Genomic DNA, 20071 nt, shown 5'->3' on the forward strand with positions numbered 1-20071 from the left:
GGTCAGCTGTTGGGATCCCCCTGTCACTCCGGAGGTACAGATGGGTTCAACCCCACTGTAGCTCAATGGCATCAGGATGCCATCAGCTTGGTGGATCAAGTGGCATCACTGCGCCAGTATCCACTAAAGCCTTATATTCTTGTGGGTCTGATGTGCCAGGCCATCGGATCCACACTGTCCAGTAAATCCGATTATCCCTTTCCTCCACCTGGCTGGAGGCAGGGCCCCTCTAACCCTGCTCACCATCACTCACTTCTTGTAAGAATGATTTACTGGTCCCCTCAAGAGGGTCAGGCATAACGTTGACCATTCTATTCTGTCTGGGGGATTTCTGACTGGACACTGGAGCTGCGTTTTTTTCTTGGAGGACTCCCCTTTCATGGTGGTTTTCCCTTTCAGCTGCTCTACTCGTGCAGCTAGGGCAGCAGTGGGCTGTGCATCCCACCTCCTCATGTTTTCTCCATGGTCACGGAGGAAAAACCACAGGGTGCCTCGTGGTGTGTACCTTCTGCTACCTTTCTCTTGGGTGGGGAAATGTTTACTTCTAATGGCTGAGACATCAGCCCGTGCAGGTGGAATGTAGGACATGTCCTCTTCCATTTTCTGGACCCTCTGAGACAGTTCCTCCACAGCTGAGACCCAGGAATGTTGAGATGAAGGGAGATTTCCCTCATATTGCCGGAGCTTGCCAACCACTCCATCCACTGTTAGAGTGTGAGTGTCTGTCCACCAGGACACTATTGCCAATGCTTTCGAGTGTGCTTCTGGTGCGCTCTTCAGGAACTTTCGCCACATCAGGTGTGTGCAAGGGGCCTGATCTGGGTCCATGGGTGACTGCTCATCATTCAGATCACCATAAACCATATCAAACACAGCCAGTTCCCTGAGATCTGAATGCCTTTCTCAATGTTGGTCCACTTGCCTAACCGACACAGAAAATCATCCTTGTAGGGGTACCTCTCCCTTACACTGAGCAGGAGTCACTTCCAAAGTGTGAGGGTTTGAGTCTGTTTCCCTATTGCCCTGTCAATGCCAGCCTCCCTGGACAAAGATCCCAGCTGCTTGGCCACTCTTCCCTCCAACTGCACAACACCAGCTCCACTATCCCAGCATCGGAGCAGCCAGGTGCAAATCTGCTCGCCTGGAAGGCGGCTGAAATCCTTCTGCATATCTCGCAACTCAGTTGAGGATAGAGATTGTACTATCACCTCTGGCTCTTCCTCCTGTTTCCATGCTGGGCCTGGCTCATCTCCATCCCCCACTTTGTGAGCTGACTTTCTGGTATATTTGGTTTTCTGTATCAGGGCGACTGATACTGGCTCTGCCTGTCCCTCTGGCCCTACTGCTGCATTAGTGGGGACAATTGATACCGGCACTGGCTGGCTCTCTGGCTCAGTTGATGTGCTGGTGGAGGCGACTGATACTGGCTCTGCCTGTTCCCCCGGCCCAGTTGCTTTACCAGTAAGTTCACTCTCAGATCCTGCAGCCCTTTCTCCCCCTTGAGGGCAGTGAGTAGTGTTAAAGAGAACATGGTAGGCATGGGCAAATCCCCAGCACATCGCAGCGAGTTGTGTCTCCTGGGATTTGTTAGATTGGTAACACACCTGTTCTAAGTACTCCACCAGTTTATCAGGGCTCTTCATTTGTTTGGGAGTGAAATTCCAAACCTTTGGGGTGACCACTGACCCAGGCACTTGCCCATCTCTTCCCACACACCTTGCCACTCATAATTATCCAACCTTGGGGCAGGTTTCCAGGTGGTGCTATTATTGGAGAGATACCACATGGCTCAAAATAAGATCTGGCAGACACTCAGAAAGCACAGCACCACAAACACACTGGCCTGGATGCTCCAAGGATAGTTAAAACTCTCCAAAACTGAGAGGATCTCTTCCCCTGGCTCACTCATAGAGGGCGTGAGACCCCTAACAAAAGCCCAGGCAGCAAACAGGTACCTGTTCACCCCCACAAGCAGGGATATGAGCACATCATAAGCAGTCAGTACCCAGTATAGCAAAACAAGACCTTTGATACATTTTCCACCACCAGCAAACACCAGCACTGGGATCACACAGTGGATATAAGATTTAATCTAGCCCCACCATGCAAGCAAGCGGGCCAGCATTGCAAATGTTCCTTATCAAACAATACAAATAAAACCCGAAAGATTGCACCTAACAGACTGCTCTAACACACTCTGGTCAGGGTTTATCTCAACCCTCTTGGGCCCCACATTAGGTGCCAAAAAAGGCTGTGGTGGTTTAGGCCCTGCCGGAACCTGAGACTATGTTGCCACCTGTCTCTCCCCCACCCTCAGACCGGAGGGGGCAGGGAGTGAGATACAAACCCCAGGGTTGAGATAAGGAAAAATACAACAGTGCAACAACAACAAACTGAACAAGGATGATAACAGGAGTAACAATGAACAGAATAAGAGATACACCGCACGGATACAGCAAGTGAGGGTACCGACGGCAAACACGAACCATCCCATCCTGTGCTTGGGCGCCCGGACCTGATGTCAGCATGGTACATGAATAACCCGGCTAGAGCTCCCTCCCAACTACTGGGGAAACTTAACCCTATCCTAGCTGAACCCGGACACCGTCTAAAGGTAAAAATGGCATTCCTGAACTGACAGATAGAAAGAGAAGTGGCAGTTCAAGGAGACTTATATCCTCCCAAAATGTGAGCCAAACATGTTCCTTCACAGGCAGCAATGTAACCTTTAGCCTGAACTACAAAAAAAAAAAGAAAAAAGAAAAAAAGGCAATCTGAAACTATCTGCAAGGCATACAGGATAGAAGAGATTTTTAACATTCCTTCAGCAACCCCGGGCTGAAAAGCTCTTGCTGTGTCATTCATTACCATTTAAAACAATGCTTACAGCTGACTCACACATAAAGCTCAGGTCTTTCTGATGTCATTCATTGAGTGCAACATACCTCACGTTCCAAGCAGTGGTGAAGTCAGGATTCAGCAGCAGCAAGGTACATGTGATATCTATTAGTTCTAAAACAAGTGAATAAGAGACACAAAGATTAGTAACGATTCACACAGCAGTGTTCTCTCTCTGTACTCCCTGTCCTTCCTCAAAGTCTCTCCTCCACTGGGTGCTATAGCTATGGATGCCCACCTCTGCAAAACACTGCTTTGTCTCAATCCAGAAGAAATGCTAGCTTAATTTACGAAGGCGCAAAATCTGTCATATCTTCTCTTTTCATTATTTAAAATAATGGATTTCTGTCTTGCTAACAACTCACATCTAAGAAGTCTGCACCTGGAAATTTCTGACCTCTGTACTGCTATAATCAAACATACAGTATGCCCTCAGCAAGGGACGTAAAATCCTGAAGTATTCAGTGATTTAAATTGCAGACACACTGTATTCATCATGAACAGAGAATTCTTTCAAGAAAATCCAACAATTTTTAAAAAGATAGTACCAAAAATATACCCTATTACTTCAGTACAAGTGTGAGCTGCAGGTGGCGGCCATATACTATACTGTTACAAAAAATACTCATACTATTAAAAAAACTTGTAGCTAGGAAAATGAAACACCACAACCATGAATTAGGATCACAAAATAAGGCCACATTCTAGCTGCACAAAAACCATTTTAAATATGTTGTCATGGTTTAAGCCCAGAGAGCAGCTGAGCACCACATAGTGGTTCACTCACCCTTTACCCCCTCAGCTCTGGGAAGGATAAAAAATTAAACAAAAGGCTCAGGAATCGACAAGGACAGGGAGTGGTGGCTCACCCATTATGGTCACAGGCAAAAGACAAGCTCATTAGGGAAGAAAAAAGAACATCACTTTAATTCAAAACACTAACACCATCACCACTTAACAGACAGGATAGGCCACTAAGGAGTGTTACCGTATGCTAAAAAAACACTTCTCCCACCCTTTCCTTTTTCCTGGGCTCAGTTTTGTTCCTGATATCTCTACCTACTCTGCTCAGTGGCGCAGGGGGCAGGGGACAGACGTTCAGTCAGTCCAATACTTCTTCTGCAAGGATTCACAAACTTTATTGTTGTGAGCCCTCCCCACAGGATGCATTCTTCTTGAGATGCTCTGGTGTGGATCACCTCCACATGTTGCAGTCCTCTCAGCACCGAACTACAACAGTGGGGGCTGCTTCTTCCCATAAAGTTCTGGGGTCCTCCACAAGCCGCAGGTGACTCTGGTCCACCGATGACCTGCATGGGTGGTGTGGCATGGTCCTGCTGTCTCACTATGAAATACAAGGGGGCTCTCTGCTCCGGCACACCTCCCCCACTTCCTCCTCCTCTGTTCTTCCACTGACCTTGGTGTTTGCAATCCCTCCTCACAACTCCAACTCCAACTCCTCCTCCCAGTTCCCTTTCTTAAATATATTATCACAGAGGTGCAATCAGTAACTGGTCCAGACTTGGCCAGAGGCAGGTCCAACTTGGAGCCAGGGGAACTTGCAGCAGGTTTTCCCAGCTGTAGCCCACTCCCCTGCTCCCAAAAGCCCTGCCACACAAACCTAGCACAGACAGCCTTGTTTCAGACAGGTTTTGAAACTAGTTCACTGAAAAAAAGAACAAAGAGAACATTTGTTTTCATCCCTGTGTTTAAGCACTGCACAGACTGCAGATTTATGTATTACACATTTTTAACAATGTCACAAAACCAAGACAGAGAATGGAAGAGTAATTTCGTTGTAACCCAGCCTTTCCTTTTCCCTTTACACTCTACAGCACCACTTGAGTTTTGAGACCCACCAGGATAACAGTGGGGATTCATAAGGCATCTCCACTTAAGCTTGAGATACTAAGGACTGTCACTACATTGGCTCCCTTAACCTCTGCTCTCAGGAGACACAGCATCAGATCAGTCAACCTGTCCTGCAATTACAATTCTTAAATTTACATGGTAATTTTGCAATTGAGTAACAATAATCTTGCATCAAAACTGAATATAACTGCCCAGAAAGTCTGGCTACACTCTCTCCTAATAACCCTGCATTTAATATACTAAAGAGATTGTACTCCAGGTGATTTCCAGCAAGTAAGAGGCACTTTATTACTTTTTAAGAAAAAAAAGGACAAAGAGGGTATTCTCATGGGACTAGATCATCGGTTAGTACGGTTAATATGACTGTAAAATTAAATTTTAAAAAGTCACTGATGAAATGCACCAATAATGGAGCATATTAATTTAAAACGCAAAGGACCATTACTTCATTTATCTTTGAACCAAGACTTTGAGAGAAGTTAAGATTTAAGTGGGTCAAAATGTGGAATACCTTTGTACATTATTGTATGACTGCTTGTAATTTTGTATTTCCCGTGATGTTGCAGCTTATGGGGAACATTATGCCATGATATAATGCAAGGGGAAAAAAAAACCTCTTTAGTCTACTCTGTCAATTTTTCATTAAGCAATTACCTCAAGGAAGTAACTTTCTATGTTGATGAGTTTTAGTTAAGACTGGGTTGGTTTTTCCCTTTAATGAAAGATATCCTTTTAAACCCCTCTTTGTTGCCAGGGAATTAATATTTGTCATATGTGCAAAGCTTCTTCTCAATCTGCTGCATAAATGTAAAAAGCTTTTTCTTTGACTTACCCAATCCTTGAAATAGCAAAATATATCAACACCTATTTAATTTTGGACAGATGAATTGCCCAATTGAAATATCTAGGATTACTCACATATGTAAAATTAAACACCTGCTAAGTTTTGCTGGCTATTGGTTCAATTTTACGTTCAAAAACTTCTCTGGCAACATTTAACAAAAACCCAGTTTTATAAGGATCCATAGTCAAAAGTGTGACCTGTTACTGTTTCATGTAGATGTTCCATTTTCTCAAAATATTAGTAGTTATTCCATATATTTTTAAAATACCTCTATTTTACATGTTACCGTTATATATAATTAAATGCTCTACTTATTCTGCTATTACTACCTTGTGTCATAAACAACACACACAAATTGCCTTTCAGAATGCAATAGGTCAAGAGCTAATAATAACTCTTCCAAAGTAACGTAAGATTTATGTACATCAAATTCACAGTACCTACTACCTAGCAACTGAGTTTCATCAAGGGAAAAAATTAAAAAAAAATTCTGAGATTACAAGATCCGTGCTAACACAAAGCAAGGCTAAATACCTTCATTTGCTTAAATGCATTTTTATCCAATCCAGACAACTTTCTCTCCAATTGATTATTTACAAAAACAAACAAAAAAGCAAACAACAAAAAATCCCAACAAACCCCAAACACAAAAAACTTAAATACTAGCTTCTTCTCTTGACAAGAGTCACATATATTTTAAACTTGCTTTAAATTATATTTAATCTAGACTGGCAGCAAATTGCTAGCTTAGTGTAATTTTTGAAACATATTATGAAGAGTTCAGTGCACCAAATCTAGGTTGATTGACACTTCTCTTGGTGAACTTTATTTTCAGCTGCTTATCACCTTGTCAGGAAGTCAGTGGGCTGCATCCAAAGGCTCCAATGCTCAAAAATGCTAAGTATAGATTCAACAGGACTGTGCAATAAAGATGACTGCAGGACTTTTTTATTTGTTACAGGAGGGAAAGGTGTTTGCTATAGGAGGGAAAGATAAATGAAACTGTGCAGTGCAGGACAAGAGGAAAGGTAGAGATGCAGCAAAGTGCTTCAACAAAGAACAGGATTAAAGGCAGTTCTGAATTAAGTAATTAAAAAATTCTGAAATCTTGAGTGTTGGATTTCCTAAATACAATAATGGTTTTAGTAATTATTGGGTACTACCATTATATATGCTGTGGTCAACAAGACATGTTAAGCAAAAGATTATTAGTGCCTAGTTCAGTCCTCTGACTACTTTTTAGAAACAGTTTTCATAGTCTACATTAATCCATTTAGTAAGATAAACAAACTCTATTGTTCTAAATCATGATTTCCAGTTAACAGGACTATTCTGGTAATGTCAAAGGTGGAACAGCACCAAATTGAGCCCAACTTAAACAGAAACTCGTCTACCATTTTGTCCATTTTCCCTTTACAGAGGTTCACTGTAACCTGAACATCATTATCAAAAGAAAGCAGCAGACAAAAGAAAAATCTCAAAGTAGTAACCAGTTTTCTCATGTTGATGTTCTTTGATGATTTGTGCCACAAATAACAGATGAAGATTTCATGAAGTGAGGATTCTGAGTCAGACATGTCAAATGGCACACTTTTAGTAACCTCTGAGCTACTTTTCAGTAGAAAGTCTTAAGACAGATCCGGCATACAATGATAGCAGTTGCCAGCTAGTTCCCTGTGTGTCAGTATCAAAAACTAATGTCTTATTTACAATTTAAACGTACTGTCTGCTGGATACGACTTAAGCATATATAGGTGCTCACAACGTATGTGTCCTTTTGTACTTCCAAGTCTCCACAGCTACAAAAGGACAAATATGACATTCTCTTTTTACGTATGTGTCCTAGTTTGAGTTCAGAGGGCAACTGAGCACCACGCAGCTGCTCACTCCCCCCGTCCCCCCTGCAGCACTGAGGAGGGAAGTAAAAGACCCAGAAACTTGAGATAAAGACAAGGAGGGATGACCTAATCCTTTAAGGCACAGGCAAAAGACAGTCTCATTAGGGGAAGAAAAAAAAAGAACATTTAATACAGACACTAACACCACCATCACTTAACAGAACAGGACCATGAGAAGCATTACCGCATCTTGAAAACACCTTTCCACACCCCTACCTTCTTCTTGGCTCAGCTTTTCTCCCCGTACATCTGCCTCCTCCCCAGCAGCGCAGGGGTCAGGGAGTGGGGGCTGTGGTCAGTCCTGCCGCTTCTTCCACCTCGGGGGAGGGGAACTCCTGGCATTCCTGCCCTGTTCCAGCGCAGCCCCCCTCTCACAGGAGACAGTCCCCCACAAACCAGCTCCGACACGAGTCACTCCCACGGGCGTGTGCGTCACCCCCACGTGTGGCAATCCTCCCAGCGCTGAACTGCAACAGCGGGGGCTTCTTCCCACAGGGTCCCGGCCTTCTTCTGGTGCAGTCACCTGTCCCGGCGTGGGGCCCCCCACAGCTGCGAATCAGCATCTGCTCCACCGTAGACCCCCATGGGTGGCAGGAGGCGGCCCTGCCATCTCACCAGGGGATACAGGGGAGCCTCTGCTCTGGCACACACACACACCTCCCCCCCTTCTCCTCTGTTCTTCCAGTGACCTCGGTGTGCACACAGGTGTTCTCCTCACAACTCCTCCCAGGTTCCCTTTCTTAAATACGTTATCACAGAGGTGCAGCCACTATCACTAATTGGCCTGGCCTTGGCCAGAGGTGGGTCTGACTCGGAGCTGGGGGAGCTTTGAGAAGCTTCTCCCAGGGACCACTGCTGTAGCCCCCTCCCCTGCTGCCAAACCCTGCCACTCACTCAAACCAGGACATTATGGCCATATCCAGATTTTTGTTTTTATAAGTGTATCACACTAAGATGTGCTTTCTAGAAGAGTGTTGTAAAAGTAGAAACACAGATTTAGGGAAAGTAAGGATATTCTGGGAGGATGCACAATACTTTGCATAAAAAGTGTACAGCAATTTCAGAAAACTATCTTGTGATAATATAAATAATATGCATGCAAACATTTAAAAATTGGAGAAAGAATAAAAACATATCGTAAAATTAGGATTTCTAAACTGGAACAATAGCAAGAAGAGAAATAAACATCTGTTACAGTCAGCTATCAATGACTGACTATAAAGCACTTCCTTTTTCCAAGATCCTGCCAGAAAAGTATCAGACACCACATCTGAAACCAGACACTTGAATCAGCACCCTGTTTTTCTTCTCTCTTCTATTTAAAATGGCTTACAGTAATTCGAACAACACAAGAGGTAATGAGAGACTACATGTGAAATCACCGTTTATTACAAGCATCAATAGAAAATGTAATTGAGTTTTGCAGCAGTAATAAACAAATCTATCCCTTCACTACATTCAGAAAAAAACAACTACCTTGACAAATTTTAAGCATGTACTTTCATCTACAAAAAGGACTTTGGAGTAAAAATCCTTGAGGGTATTTTAAACGTACAGAAAACATAATGTCTCTTAGAGTATGCCTACATACACCACATTAGAGACAATTCCGGAAGTGCACCTGGGAAAAACTTCCACCTTCATTCCCTCCACCACTACAGTTCAGTGTCTGCTAAAAATTTATATAAAATGTGAAACTCAATTATAGTAAAACATACTAAACTCTATAAGCTGTACCTTGCTTTACAAACAGGTTATTAACATGTTATTAACATGGATGGACGTCCTGATCACATTTTACAGTGGTGACAAAACCTCAACAGACATGAAAAAGCTGTAGATCACCTCTTCTTACACATTTTAAACTAACTTTTGTAATTGAAGAAAAAGGACAATGTTTTGTTTTCCAAAGAAGAAAACCAAACAAGTCTCAACAAACAGGCAGTAATCTAACTTCATGACACTGCAGTATTTACCAACACAGTCTTATGATCTGCATTTTGAGAGGAATGGTTCTGCAAGGCTTCATCTGGGAGGGAAGCAGAGACATGCCAAGCAGTTGGTGCACTCTACCATCCTGGCAGAATAGGCACATGCGACAGTGCCACTGCAATAAGGCACCTGGACCAGTGTGGATGAAGCAGGGTGCCAGCACATTAGCACCCAGCTGTCCTTTAGCCAACAGCTATCAGTGGTCTCCAGACTCCCAATGCAAGAGTGACAAACCTCAGTGGTTTGTATTTTGGCTTTAAGCAAGTTTTTGTCTGCATAGCAATTTCAAGGGGAGGACTTCTGTGTAACACTTGGGACTGAGATGAAAAGTAAAGTCTGTCTTCTGAAGATCTGCAGCATAACCAAAATACACCTGACAAAATCCTCAGACCTGCAAAAAGCACTGCAATGAGAACCATTAGTCTTGCTAAGGCTGCCTGTGCTAGCAGGTTCATCTCTTTATTAAACGCTAAAACTTGTTTCTGGCTACATGTCAGAGTCAACATTATTTATATTCCTTATGTGAAAGCTCTTTTTACTGAATTTTATAATCATCTGCATTATAAATTCTGAATTTGCAATCAGATCACAATCATTGGTTTCTATCAGAACTGAATGCAGCAGCAGCAGCTTGGCAGCAGCTATCAAAAGATCCAGATCTTACTAAGTCCAACTATAAACCACAGAGAAAGAAATGAAGGTTACTTAGGTTAGAAATACATATACTCTAGGAATAAAAGTCTTTTAAAGATGTCTGTAATGGGAAAGAATATTCAAGCAAATAAATTATGTGAAAATTAAAAAAAAAAAAGGACAATGCAAAATTTATGAATTCCACAAACCACTTCTCCTAGATAATCACATAATGATTAACATCAACCCTCTGTTGATGGTGGGAAGGGAATACACACAGAAAATCTGTTACACAGAAATAAAATACAGACAATCAACAGGTCAGTCATACCCAACAACACATTAAAGCGCTTCAACTTTCTTGTTACTCTTTTGAATGGGGAATTGACTCCAAGTATCAATCCAGTGCTCTGTTACTCTAACACCACCCAAGGTAAAGCCAGCAGTGCAAGACTGTATAGTCAGTGAAATGGGCTCCTCTTTAGCATGATCTGGCCTGCAAAGAGGGAAAAAGTTTCTATGTATGACCTCTCCCCATCTACTAGAAGGCAAGCACATTCATGCTCACATTATGAGCCTTTTCTGCCATTTAGTGCTACTCTTTTCAAAATGCTTGTGCTATATATCCACATTTGTAATAAGGAATTAGTTTAATAACTCTAGATCCCATCCTCAGACAAACAAAAGTAGGCAACGAGAATGCCCCCTTGCCAAAATTCAGTAAAGACCCCAATTTTATTTCTCCATATCATTCATGAAGGCAAAGGAAGATCAAGTACACATTTACAGACCTGACTAACACCATCTGACCATCTCCAATTCTATGCTTTAATGAGGGTAAATGCACAGCTGGCTTCAACTACTTAAAGTGAAACAGACTACAGTAATTAAAAAAATTAGAGAAAAGCAAATGGCAATTATATTGAGAAAGAGATGTTACTAACCTGACCTCTTTTCCTAATCTGCAAAGACCTACTCTCAAAACCTATCTGTTCAAGATGGTACAGCATACTATATATATATGATGACTAGATGCTAGAGGCTGCATCAGATGTCTACTAGCATCCCACTATTTAAAACAATTCTTTAACTCACTAGTTCATCAAGCAACCATGGAGACTGCCTTTGCTACAGCTGCAACCAACACAATCCAATGGGTGGTGGGTGCTGGGTATGTTCCAGAAGGGGAAGATAGTCCTAGACAGTAATTTTAAAGCACAATGGACATAGTCAGTTGTTTATGGATTAGGCTTGTTTCATGCAAACAGAAAAAAATTAAAACATGGTAACAGCCACAAACTGAAACCCAGGTGCATATGAGATGAAGATATGAATTCTGTAAGTGGTCACGGGGTGTTCAACAGAAGAGATATCCCTCTTTCTAGAACACAAAAATGTGAAAAATACCATAGCAGGCAGAAGATATTAAAAAGAAGCCTCAAAAAGAATATGAATAAGCACCAGAAATAAGACACTGCAATAAGCCTAGAGTAAGAATATTCTTTATGCTGACTGCTATTTAGAAGACCTGAAATCATAAACAAAAAAATCAAGTTTCTTAAACTACAGTTACCCTTTTCCATTCTTACTCCAAGCAGGACACCTTGTAAGCAGCCCAATATCTCCCATGTCATACCTGTTTATAATTCTCCAAAATAATTCAAAATAAACAACATATACTACATCATTTTTCATGCAAGTAAAACAAACTAGAATCCAAAACAAAAAGGTGAAAAAAAATAATGCTTTGCAATTACTGTATGGACTAAGGATTCCTGGTACCCTTACATCTGAAAAACACTGCTCTTTCTTACATCTCCACAGTTCTCCTTCTGACTCAGGAAAAGCAGTGCAAAATTCCTTCTGTAAAAGTTAACATCACTTCCCTAAATCACTCACTGAAGTAACTCATCTCCTTCTAACTCTTCCAGCTTGAGCAAGAGAGAAAGGATTTAAATTTTCAACTAAGCAACCCTAAAACCTGTTTAGGTTGCCAAAATGCATAATACGAAGCCTGTCCTCCCCTCCCAGTAACAACACTCAGTTCTCTAAGAACAGGTTAAACTGGCTTTAAGAAGGGCCCATGTAGTGTCAAAAAAGGTAAACTGATCTGGATAGGGGACTGATTGCACCCTCGGTAAGTTTGCAGACAACACCAAGTTGGGCAGGAGTGATGATCTGCTTGAGGCTAGGGAGGTTCTACAGAGGCATCTGGATCTATGGGCCAAGGCCAACTGTGTGAGGTTCAACAAGGGTGAGTGTCAGATCCTGCACTTGGGTCACAACAACCCCTTGCAACACTACAGGCTTGGTGAACTAGTTGAAAAGCTGCCCAGTGGAAAAGGACCTGGGGGAGCTGGTCAACAGCCAGCTGGATATGAGCCAGAAGTGTGCCCAGGGGGACAATCACTTCCCTAGTCCTGTTGGCCACACTCTTTCTGATACAAGCCAGGATGCTATTGGCCTTGGCCACCACATCAAAGGACAACAAAGCTGGTGAAGGGTCTAGAGCACAAGTCTTTTGTGGAGCAGCTGAGGAAACTGAGGTTGTTTAGTCTGGAGGAAAGGAGGCTCAGGGGAGAGCTTACTGCTCTCTACAACTACCCAGAAGGAGGTTGTAGAGAGATGGATGTCAGTCTCTTCTCCCAGGTAACAAGTGACAGGACAAGAGGGAATGGCCTCAAGTTGCACCAGGGCAGGTTTAGACTGGATATTATAAAAAATTTATTCACCAAAAAGATTTTTTTGTTTGTTTTTGTTAAGCACTGGAACCAGCTGCCCTAGCAGTATATGAGTCACCGTCCCTAGAGATGGTTAAGAGATATGTAGACATGGCACTTAGGGACATGGTTTAGTGGTGGACTTGGCAGTGTTAGGTTTATGATTGGACTCCATGATCTTAAAGGTCTTTACCAACCTAAATGATTCTATGATGAATAAAAAATATGCATTAAGAATCACTAAGATACTATTCCCCAACTGTATAACTTACCATCTTTGTTCAGCCACTGTTTTCTTTGTCTGTAGAGGAGAAGTTTATTGTGGACATATGGCAAAAGAAACTTGACACACCAGCTCTCCACACCAAGCTTGTTTTCTATCAGGACAATAGGGCTCCGGTTATACCTGGCTTCAGGGCAGGGTATTAATCCAATTTCATCTCTTAAAAAACAGAAAGAAATAAAATTAAAATTATTTCCAGTAGATGCCAATTATTCTTCTCAATAGAACAGACCGGAAATGCTTCCCACACAAACAGTCCATCATCTTTTTTCCTTGTTTTTACTGAAAACTCATCAATTCACCTTGATTCTTGCCAGGCTGCATGTATGATAAAATGTATTTTCAGAAAGCCAGCCTCTGCAAAACTCATGCAGTATATTAACTTGGCAAATAAATGATTCAAACATGTTTTAAGGCAGGAATAAAAATTTAAGTTTAGCAGGAAAAGGAATGTGTATTTTACCTCTGTACAATTTATTCTGACACAATATAAAAGCCACTACAAAAATTTTGCATTAATTCCTCAATGCTGTAGTGATAGAAAACCAGAAATATTTTTAAAATTGCTGAAGACTCTGGAAGTAATAGCCATGACTAGATGAACCAGAATTAAAAATCCTTTAAATGTTCTTTAGGAAGATTCCTTTCAGTGACTCTGGCTCTTCTCACCTTAAAATAATCAGAAAAGGTGTATTAGATTTTCCCAAAGCTCCTAACTGAGAAAGGTCCCTTTTTTGTATTTTTAGATTATTACCTAAGCAGCTGAATTACACAAGTACCCCTAGCTTTGTGATGGAGCTGTAATAACTGCTACTGCAAGGGAAACAAAACACATCGACCAGTACAGGCACCTGACTGACCCAGTGCTACCCACATGTGCCCTGCAGCAGTGTGATCAGGTGCTCATGCAAAAGAAAATCACAGACAGCAATGTGCTTGTGTGCACATGTACACTTCCACAGGTCCCATTTTTCCTTCTGCTGTGTGAGGCAGCCCACTGAACACTGGAAAGATTTGAGACATGGAGGGCAGTCTGATTAAACAGCAACTTTGTATGACAGGCTTTAATCAAACCTTTTTTAAAAAAATAGTGATGGCTGCAAAAATTCATACAAGCAAACAAAGCAGAAGAGACTCAGCTGTTTAGTTTCAATACCATATTTTGCTTTTTCCTCAGCTTTCTCTAGCATGCAGGGATGCTGGAAGAGCAGCTTTAACAGCTTCTTGAAAACAAACACAGGTTGTCAAGATTCAGACTCATTTGGACAGAAAGCAGTATTATTTTACACTTTCCATTATGCATGATTTCTCCACCAACTCCTGTTTAGTGGAAAAATTCATTGCTAAGGAAGGAGATCCTCAAATCTCAGGCAGGAAAAAAATAATCTCTTCTGATCTCAGACAGAAAGCAAATTCTCCACCTTCTATCTTCGCAATATAATGTCTACAGATACACTCCGTGTCAACCCCACAACCTCAACTCAATTATCATAAACTAATTTTGTTACTGTACAATCTGAATGTACCAATTTAGTTGTGTCCTCACCAGATTATTACTAATCAAAAGAGACACTATGTGCTCGTTTAAGAATATATTTGCTTATTCAGAAAACAGATTTAATCTTCCATACATCAAAAAATACACCACAAGCCACAAAGAGCACAAGTAACTTGAGGTAAGATATTTGTAAATCAGTTGGCTCTGTGTCCAAACACACACGTGGGTCCCTTACCCATCCCCTGGCCATCTGAGAACGGAGAGAGGAAAACCAGCATTTTCCTACCGACTGCTTGCAATTGGTGGGACATCAAAACAAGATCCTCATCTCTGCTGCCCCACGGAACAGAAATTAGCCTCTTCAGGAAGCCAGTCAGATTATATCAAAAATTATATACCAGTCCACTTCTTTCAACATGGTACCTTATAGCCTGAAGTTTGTACTTACTGCTGACTCCTTTCTTTTATGAATGTTAAATGCAGCCCTTGGCCAAACTTTGTCTGACCTTGCATACAGGGACACACAGGTCCCCACCTGCAATGAAGATGTAGTCACTCATACTTTTGCTAATTAACTCCATGAATTAACACAAGAATTTACCAGCTGTTGCTTACAAACAGTACACTAAAGGTAAACAGCAAGGAGAGGGGAAAAAAAAAAAACAATAAAACCCGTAATTCCACACTTTCACTTCTTACCAAAACCAACAAGTCTGACTCAGGTGAGCTAAGCTTCACAACACTGCTTTAAACATGCCAAAATGACAGACAGGTAGGGTTTGCACAGAGCTGACACGTAAGTCACCCTGAAACACTCCAACTCCAGAATGCACTTAGCTAGCCAAAATCAGCAAAGGACTAGACCACTGCATAATGCAATTGACCAAGATAGAGTGCAACACAAAAAATGGTTTATGTGGTAACTTCAGTTTTTGCAAAGATGCAAACTAGGACTTTGGTGGAAATGTTGTCCCCAACATCTTGGTATTCTTTTTGGTGATCCATGCGGTTCAGAAATCTATGTTGCATCCAGTTCCTGAGAAGGAACAGAATTCACGATGCAAAACATCAGGAGGGCAGATTTCTCTACGGTGGGGTGCCTATCTCATGGCCAAAACAATTCAAATCACCATCTATTTCTGCTCCTGAAGGCCCCCCAGATCTGCACAAGGAGCAAGTAACAGGATAGGTCTGTTAGTCTAGGAGACACTGCTTGAGAACACCTGCAGTTTCTGCTACATCATGTACTTGAAGAAAGTATCTGCAGCAGGACTTGCATGAAGGCACCACTGAATTAGTGCCGGTAAACTGAAGTGACGAAGTAGCTTCATCTTGCACAAACTGCCCCTGGCTGTGCAACAGAAGACATGCTTGTTCATATGACAGGATTGCCCGAACTCACTGTTGGATGGAGGATGCCTGCATTTAGGTCGACAGGTGCAAGCTGCTCACAATACTAAAGGAGGCACCACTTGAGGGATGCTGCTTCTTGGTACTGTGTACTATTAGAAGCATCAGCCACCATGAAACTAAGACTTAATTCCTCTCCCTAGATTTCCCAGTTTTCTGATATTGTCTCTTGAATTTTAGGAGTTATTTGGTGCTTTTACATTTATTTTCCTCAAAGCAAGCATCACAGTCACATTCCAAAAAGTGCATGAATTATCTCTGTATTTACAGGATACCATGCTAGTTCACATTCCTAACATACAACATGGAAACAGATAGGACTTTGTGGAAGATTTTAGCTAGGCTGTCACAAAGTCTGCAGCCATTACAGAGTTTCTTCAAACTGTGCTGAGACCAGAGAAGATGTGCGAGATGAGACCCAGGAGACCGTGGAGCTGCACAATCCAGACTTGGTCCGTAGTGCAAACCTCAGCCATGGCAGAACAGTACTGACAAGCTGTTGCAAGACCTGCTTCAAGACTCCAGTCTGTTGACTCAGCCATTCAATGGCCCTCCCCAAAATAAACCCTAGCCAACCTACTTACAACTTTCAAAACCATGATACAAAAAACTTCCCTCCTTCACAAAATTGCAATACCACAGTACTACTAGGGAAGAAGGTATTTCTTGTGATGCTACCATGATGGGTCTTCAGCTTTAAGTACTTCCTGTGAAGGAACCTTCTCTGATTTTTCTGGAAGATGATCTTTAAAATAACCCAACCTCTGCCTACAGAATTAGGCAAAGGATATTAAAGAACGGCTGGGAGACCTGAATGAGATACAATCAGTGGATATGATGCAACTATGATTCTACTGACAATAAAGACTAGACCTAAGTGGTTGAATATTTCTGCAATTATAAAAAGCATTTAATACTGGAAGACAATCCAGAGCATGGACACTTGAAATATGTATATTTTTACACCAAAATAAGTCTCATGAAATGACTATATGGCTAATGACTTTACAACATTTGAAAGGTAGGGAAGAAGGGACCTAAATCCAAGAGTTGAAACTTTTTTCTTCTTTATTGTGCAGTGCATCACACACACGATTCTCTTAGAATTTCAAATAATATTAGTCATTATCTTAGTAGCACAATCAAAATCTTTCGTAAATGAAAGAACAGTAATATATTACCAAAATCCAAAGTACTCCTAGCCAGTATTTGCTTCTAAAAAAGCTATTAATATGACACTTTCACTCTCTAAAGAGGTTCCTTTCGTTTGTTCTCACATTCAGCTCCACTTGACTGGAAACTTCTGCTGCTGTAACAAAGTTCTGCACTGATGACCCCTCTCACTAAGTATTACAGGCAAATTATTTTTACTTACTATTGATATATTTGGAAGTATCAATGCTGCACAAAGATATTAAATGAAAAGAACATTGGCAAGACAAATTTCATGCTCAGCTACAGCAAAGACTTAAGGAAGTATGTTTCTTTCTGAATTCCCTGAGAGTTTTGCAATTCCTTGAGAAATTTGCAATCACACCAGGAGAAATTCAGAGTTTCAAATCTAACAAAATGAAGTGTGATATTTTTACTACATTAAGCACATGATTAATTGAGACAGAAAAAATTATCTGAGCTACAGTGACATAAATAATCCTTAGCAAACCATAATATAGTCTTATTTTATACACAAATGCTGGCTATTCTAATCTAAGAGTTCATCTTTTCAATTATGCCCACCAAATTATTTTTTGACAAGTGAGTCTATTTCTGTTCAACTTCATGTGCAAAAGAACAGCAAAGTTCAAAAAGAAAGTATACCTTGGTCTGCTCACCGCTGGTGATCCATTCTGTTCCAGAGGGATAGCTCACATATATGTCTTTGTCAGCACCTGTGCTTGTAGGACTGGATAAAATCTTCCAGTAAATTTCATAGCCTTACAGAATTGAAAACTAGCATGCTGACAGAATTATCTGATTGAAGAAAATGGAGCTATCAGAGAGACGAGGCAAAAAGAATTTGTGTTGTCTATTTAGTTAGAAGTAAGCTGATCTTAAAAACATGCAGTCTTGCTGGAAATTTAAAGCAAAAAAAGAGAAAGAGAAACAACAATCCAACGTTCTACTTAGTCTAAAACTGTATTTTTACATGCTTTTTAGCGATGACCAGAGACAACATCCCCTTTAAAAACCTACAAAACTGTCAACCTGCAAGAACAAAACACCTACTCTGACAGATGCAAAGGGGGCAAGTGAACAGTCAAAGACAGGGGACAACAAATGCCGGAAGAGAGATGAATAGGGGACAAAAGTTTAAGATGTGAATAAGAACACCATGCATGTGGCAGATCCCTTATCTTCAGTGGTGCCAGGCAGATGCCACGTAAGAGAATTCAAACGTGGATATGTAACATGAACAGGTCACTCAGTTCAAGAGGGTAGCATCGGTTAGGGACTGCAGCTGGTTGCAACTGTCTGGGACACCAGCAGGAAGCCAAGATGTCTTCAAGATACATGAAAACGTCTGGCCAGCATGGTTATAACCCGGTGCTGTAGAGGGAGAGAGGAGTCATAGCAAAGGGCTTGCAGTCTACACTGGCCATGCATAGTCCCATTTCAAGTACTGCTGTTCAGAAATCTAGGAGACAGAATTGCTGCTTTTCTGCTTTAGGGATAAACCAGCAGAGGCTCATGCTTCTTCACTCAAAGCATGACACAATGTATCAGTCTCGGAACACACAACTCTCACGGCTGACTTTCACCTCTGAGATAAGAAAATGGCAACAGCAACATATTCTTCAAAAACACAAGCTCGAAGTTTGCTACTGATAAACAATTCTGGTGAAGGAGTAGGAACTAAGAAGATCTGAACATTCATTCATAAATAACGACTGTTTACAGCACATTATGCCTCACGACCTAAAAATGAAGCTTCATGGCAAAATGCGGTTCTTTTTTAGACAGCATCCATATGCTGCATTTTAAAACCTGGCCACCCACCCAAGCTGCTTACTACATTTATAGAAACATGAGGGTATTCACTCTAATCCTCTAAGCAATAGGATAAATTAAGTGCCTGTAAAATTTTCCTACGTAGTTGCTTAGCATACCATTTTCTGGAACAGATTAATAGGCCACCACCTCCGAGACAGCAGCTTTTCCAACCAACACAAATACATCGTACTTACATTACGAAGTTGTTACCCATTATGTGCTACCTCATTTGTCGTAACCAATATGGAGTTTACATAAATAGATAGGATGATGCTTCCCTAAATGGTTTGTGTCTTAAAACAACAAAGATGTGGAAGGAAACAGAAATAGAGAAGGTTCCTAAACCAGGGTCTCAGAGCTGGTCATCAGTGGAACTGAAAATAAAACGCAGACCATCTGACACCCAGATTGTTAGATAAACCTGATTCACACAAGATAGCAATAACTGTAGTTTGTGTTTAGACAGTCATTGTTTGTCTCTTTCGAAACAACACACCATGAAAAGCACTGGCATCTCTATTAACCAATACAGATTTGAAGGTGGCGTTCATCAAACTGCACTGCTCGTACGAGGGTGCAATTCAGCAAGCTTCAGTCCCGAGGCTGGCTTCCATCAGCGCTCACGTTCTGCCCCACTCTGAGCAGGGCTGGGCACGCCTGGCAAAGGCCAAGCCCATCTCGACTACGCTATATGCGTCTAACATTGAGAAGCCTCAAATTCAAGTAGAGTCCACTTAACCCGTCTTCAAAAAGGTACTCATCGCTTCCAGATTTCGGAGCCCTTGCCACTTTCAGTAACTCAGTGCTTTTTATTGACGAGGCCGTGTTTGCCGTCGGGCTGACAAAGCCACCGCACGGCTCCGCAGCTGGGGGGTGCTGCCGCAGCCTACGCCCGGCGGCCCACACAGGTCCCCAGGAGTGACCCCAGCTCCTGAAGCAGGGACCTGGCCTTACCCAAAAGACGACGAGGCAGCAGGAGAGCACAGAAGACGCGTGGCACCAGCCACCTGCCCCGATGAAGCGCAGGTGTCG

General features: G+C 41.8%; 1 protein-coding gene across 7 annotated transcripts in view; it reads right to left on the bottom strand.

The window, feature by feature from the left end:
* Positions 1–20071, bottom strand: part of PTAR1 (protein prenyltransferase alpha subunit repeat containing 1) — a 53136-nt gene that overhangs the window by 32621 nt on the left and 444 nt on the right. For 5 of the 7 annotated variants that reach the window (XM_074931507.1, XM_074931506.1, XM_074931508.1 and 2 more), the window contains exons 2-3: positions 13130–13299; positions 2946–3012 (exon numbers count right to left, since the gene is read on the bottom strand). The exons of the other annotated variants lie outside the window; for them this stretch is intronic. In XM_074931507.1, the coding sequence (XP_074787608.1) occupies positions 2946–3012; positions 13130–13299 (237 nt within the window). The remainder of the gene's footprint in view (positions 1–2945; positions 3013–13129; positions 13300–20071) is intronic. 7 annotated transcript variants of the gene reach the window in all.

Source organism: Athene noctua, chromosome Z (assembly GCF_965140245.1).
Source record: "Athene noctua chromosome Z, bAthNoc1.hap1.1, whole genome shotgun sequence".
Classification (NCBI taxonomy): Eukaryota; Metazoa; Chordata; class Aves; order Strigiformes; family Strigidae; genus Athene; species Athene noctua.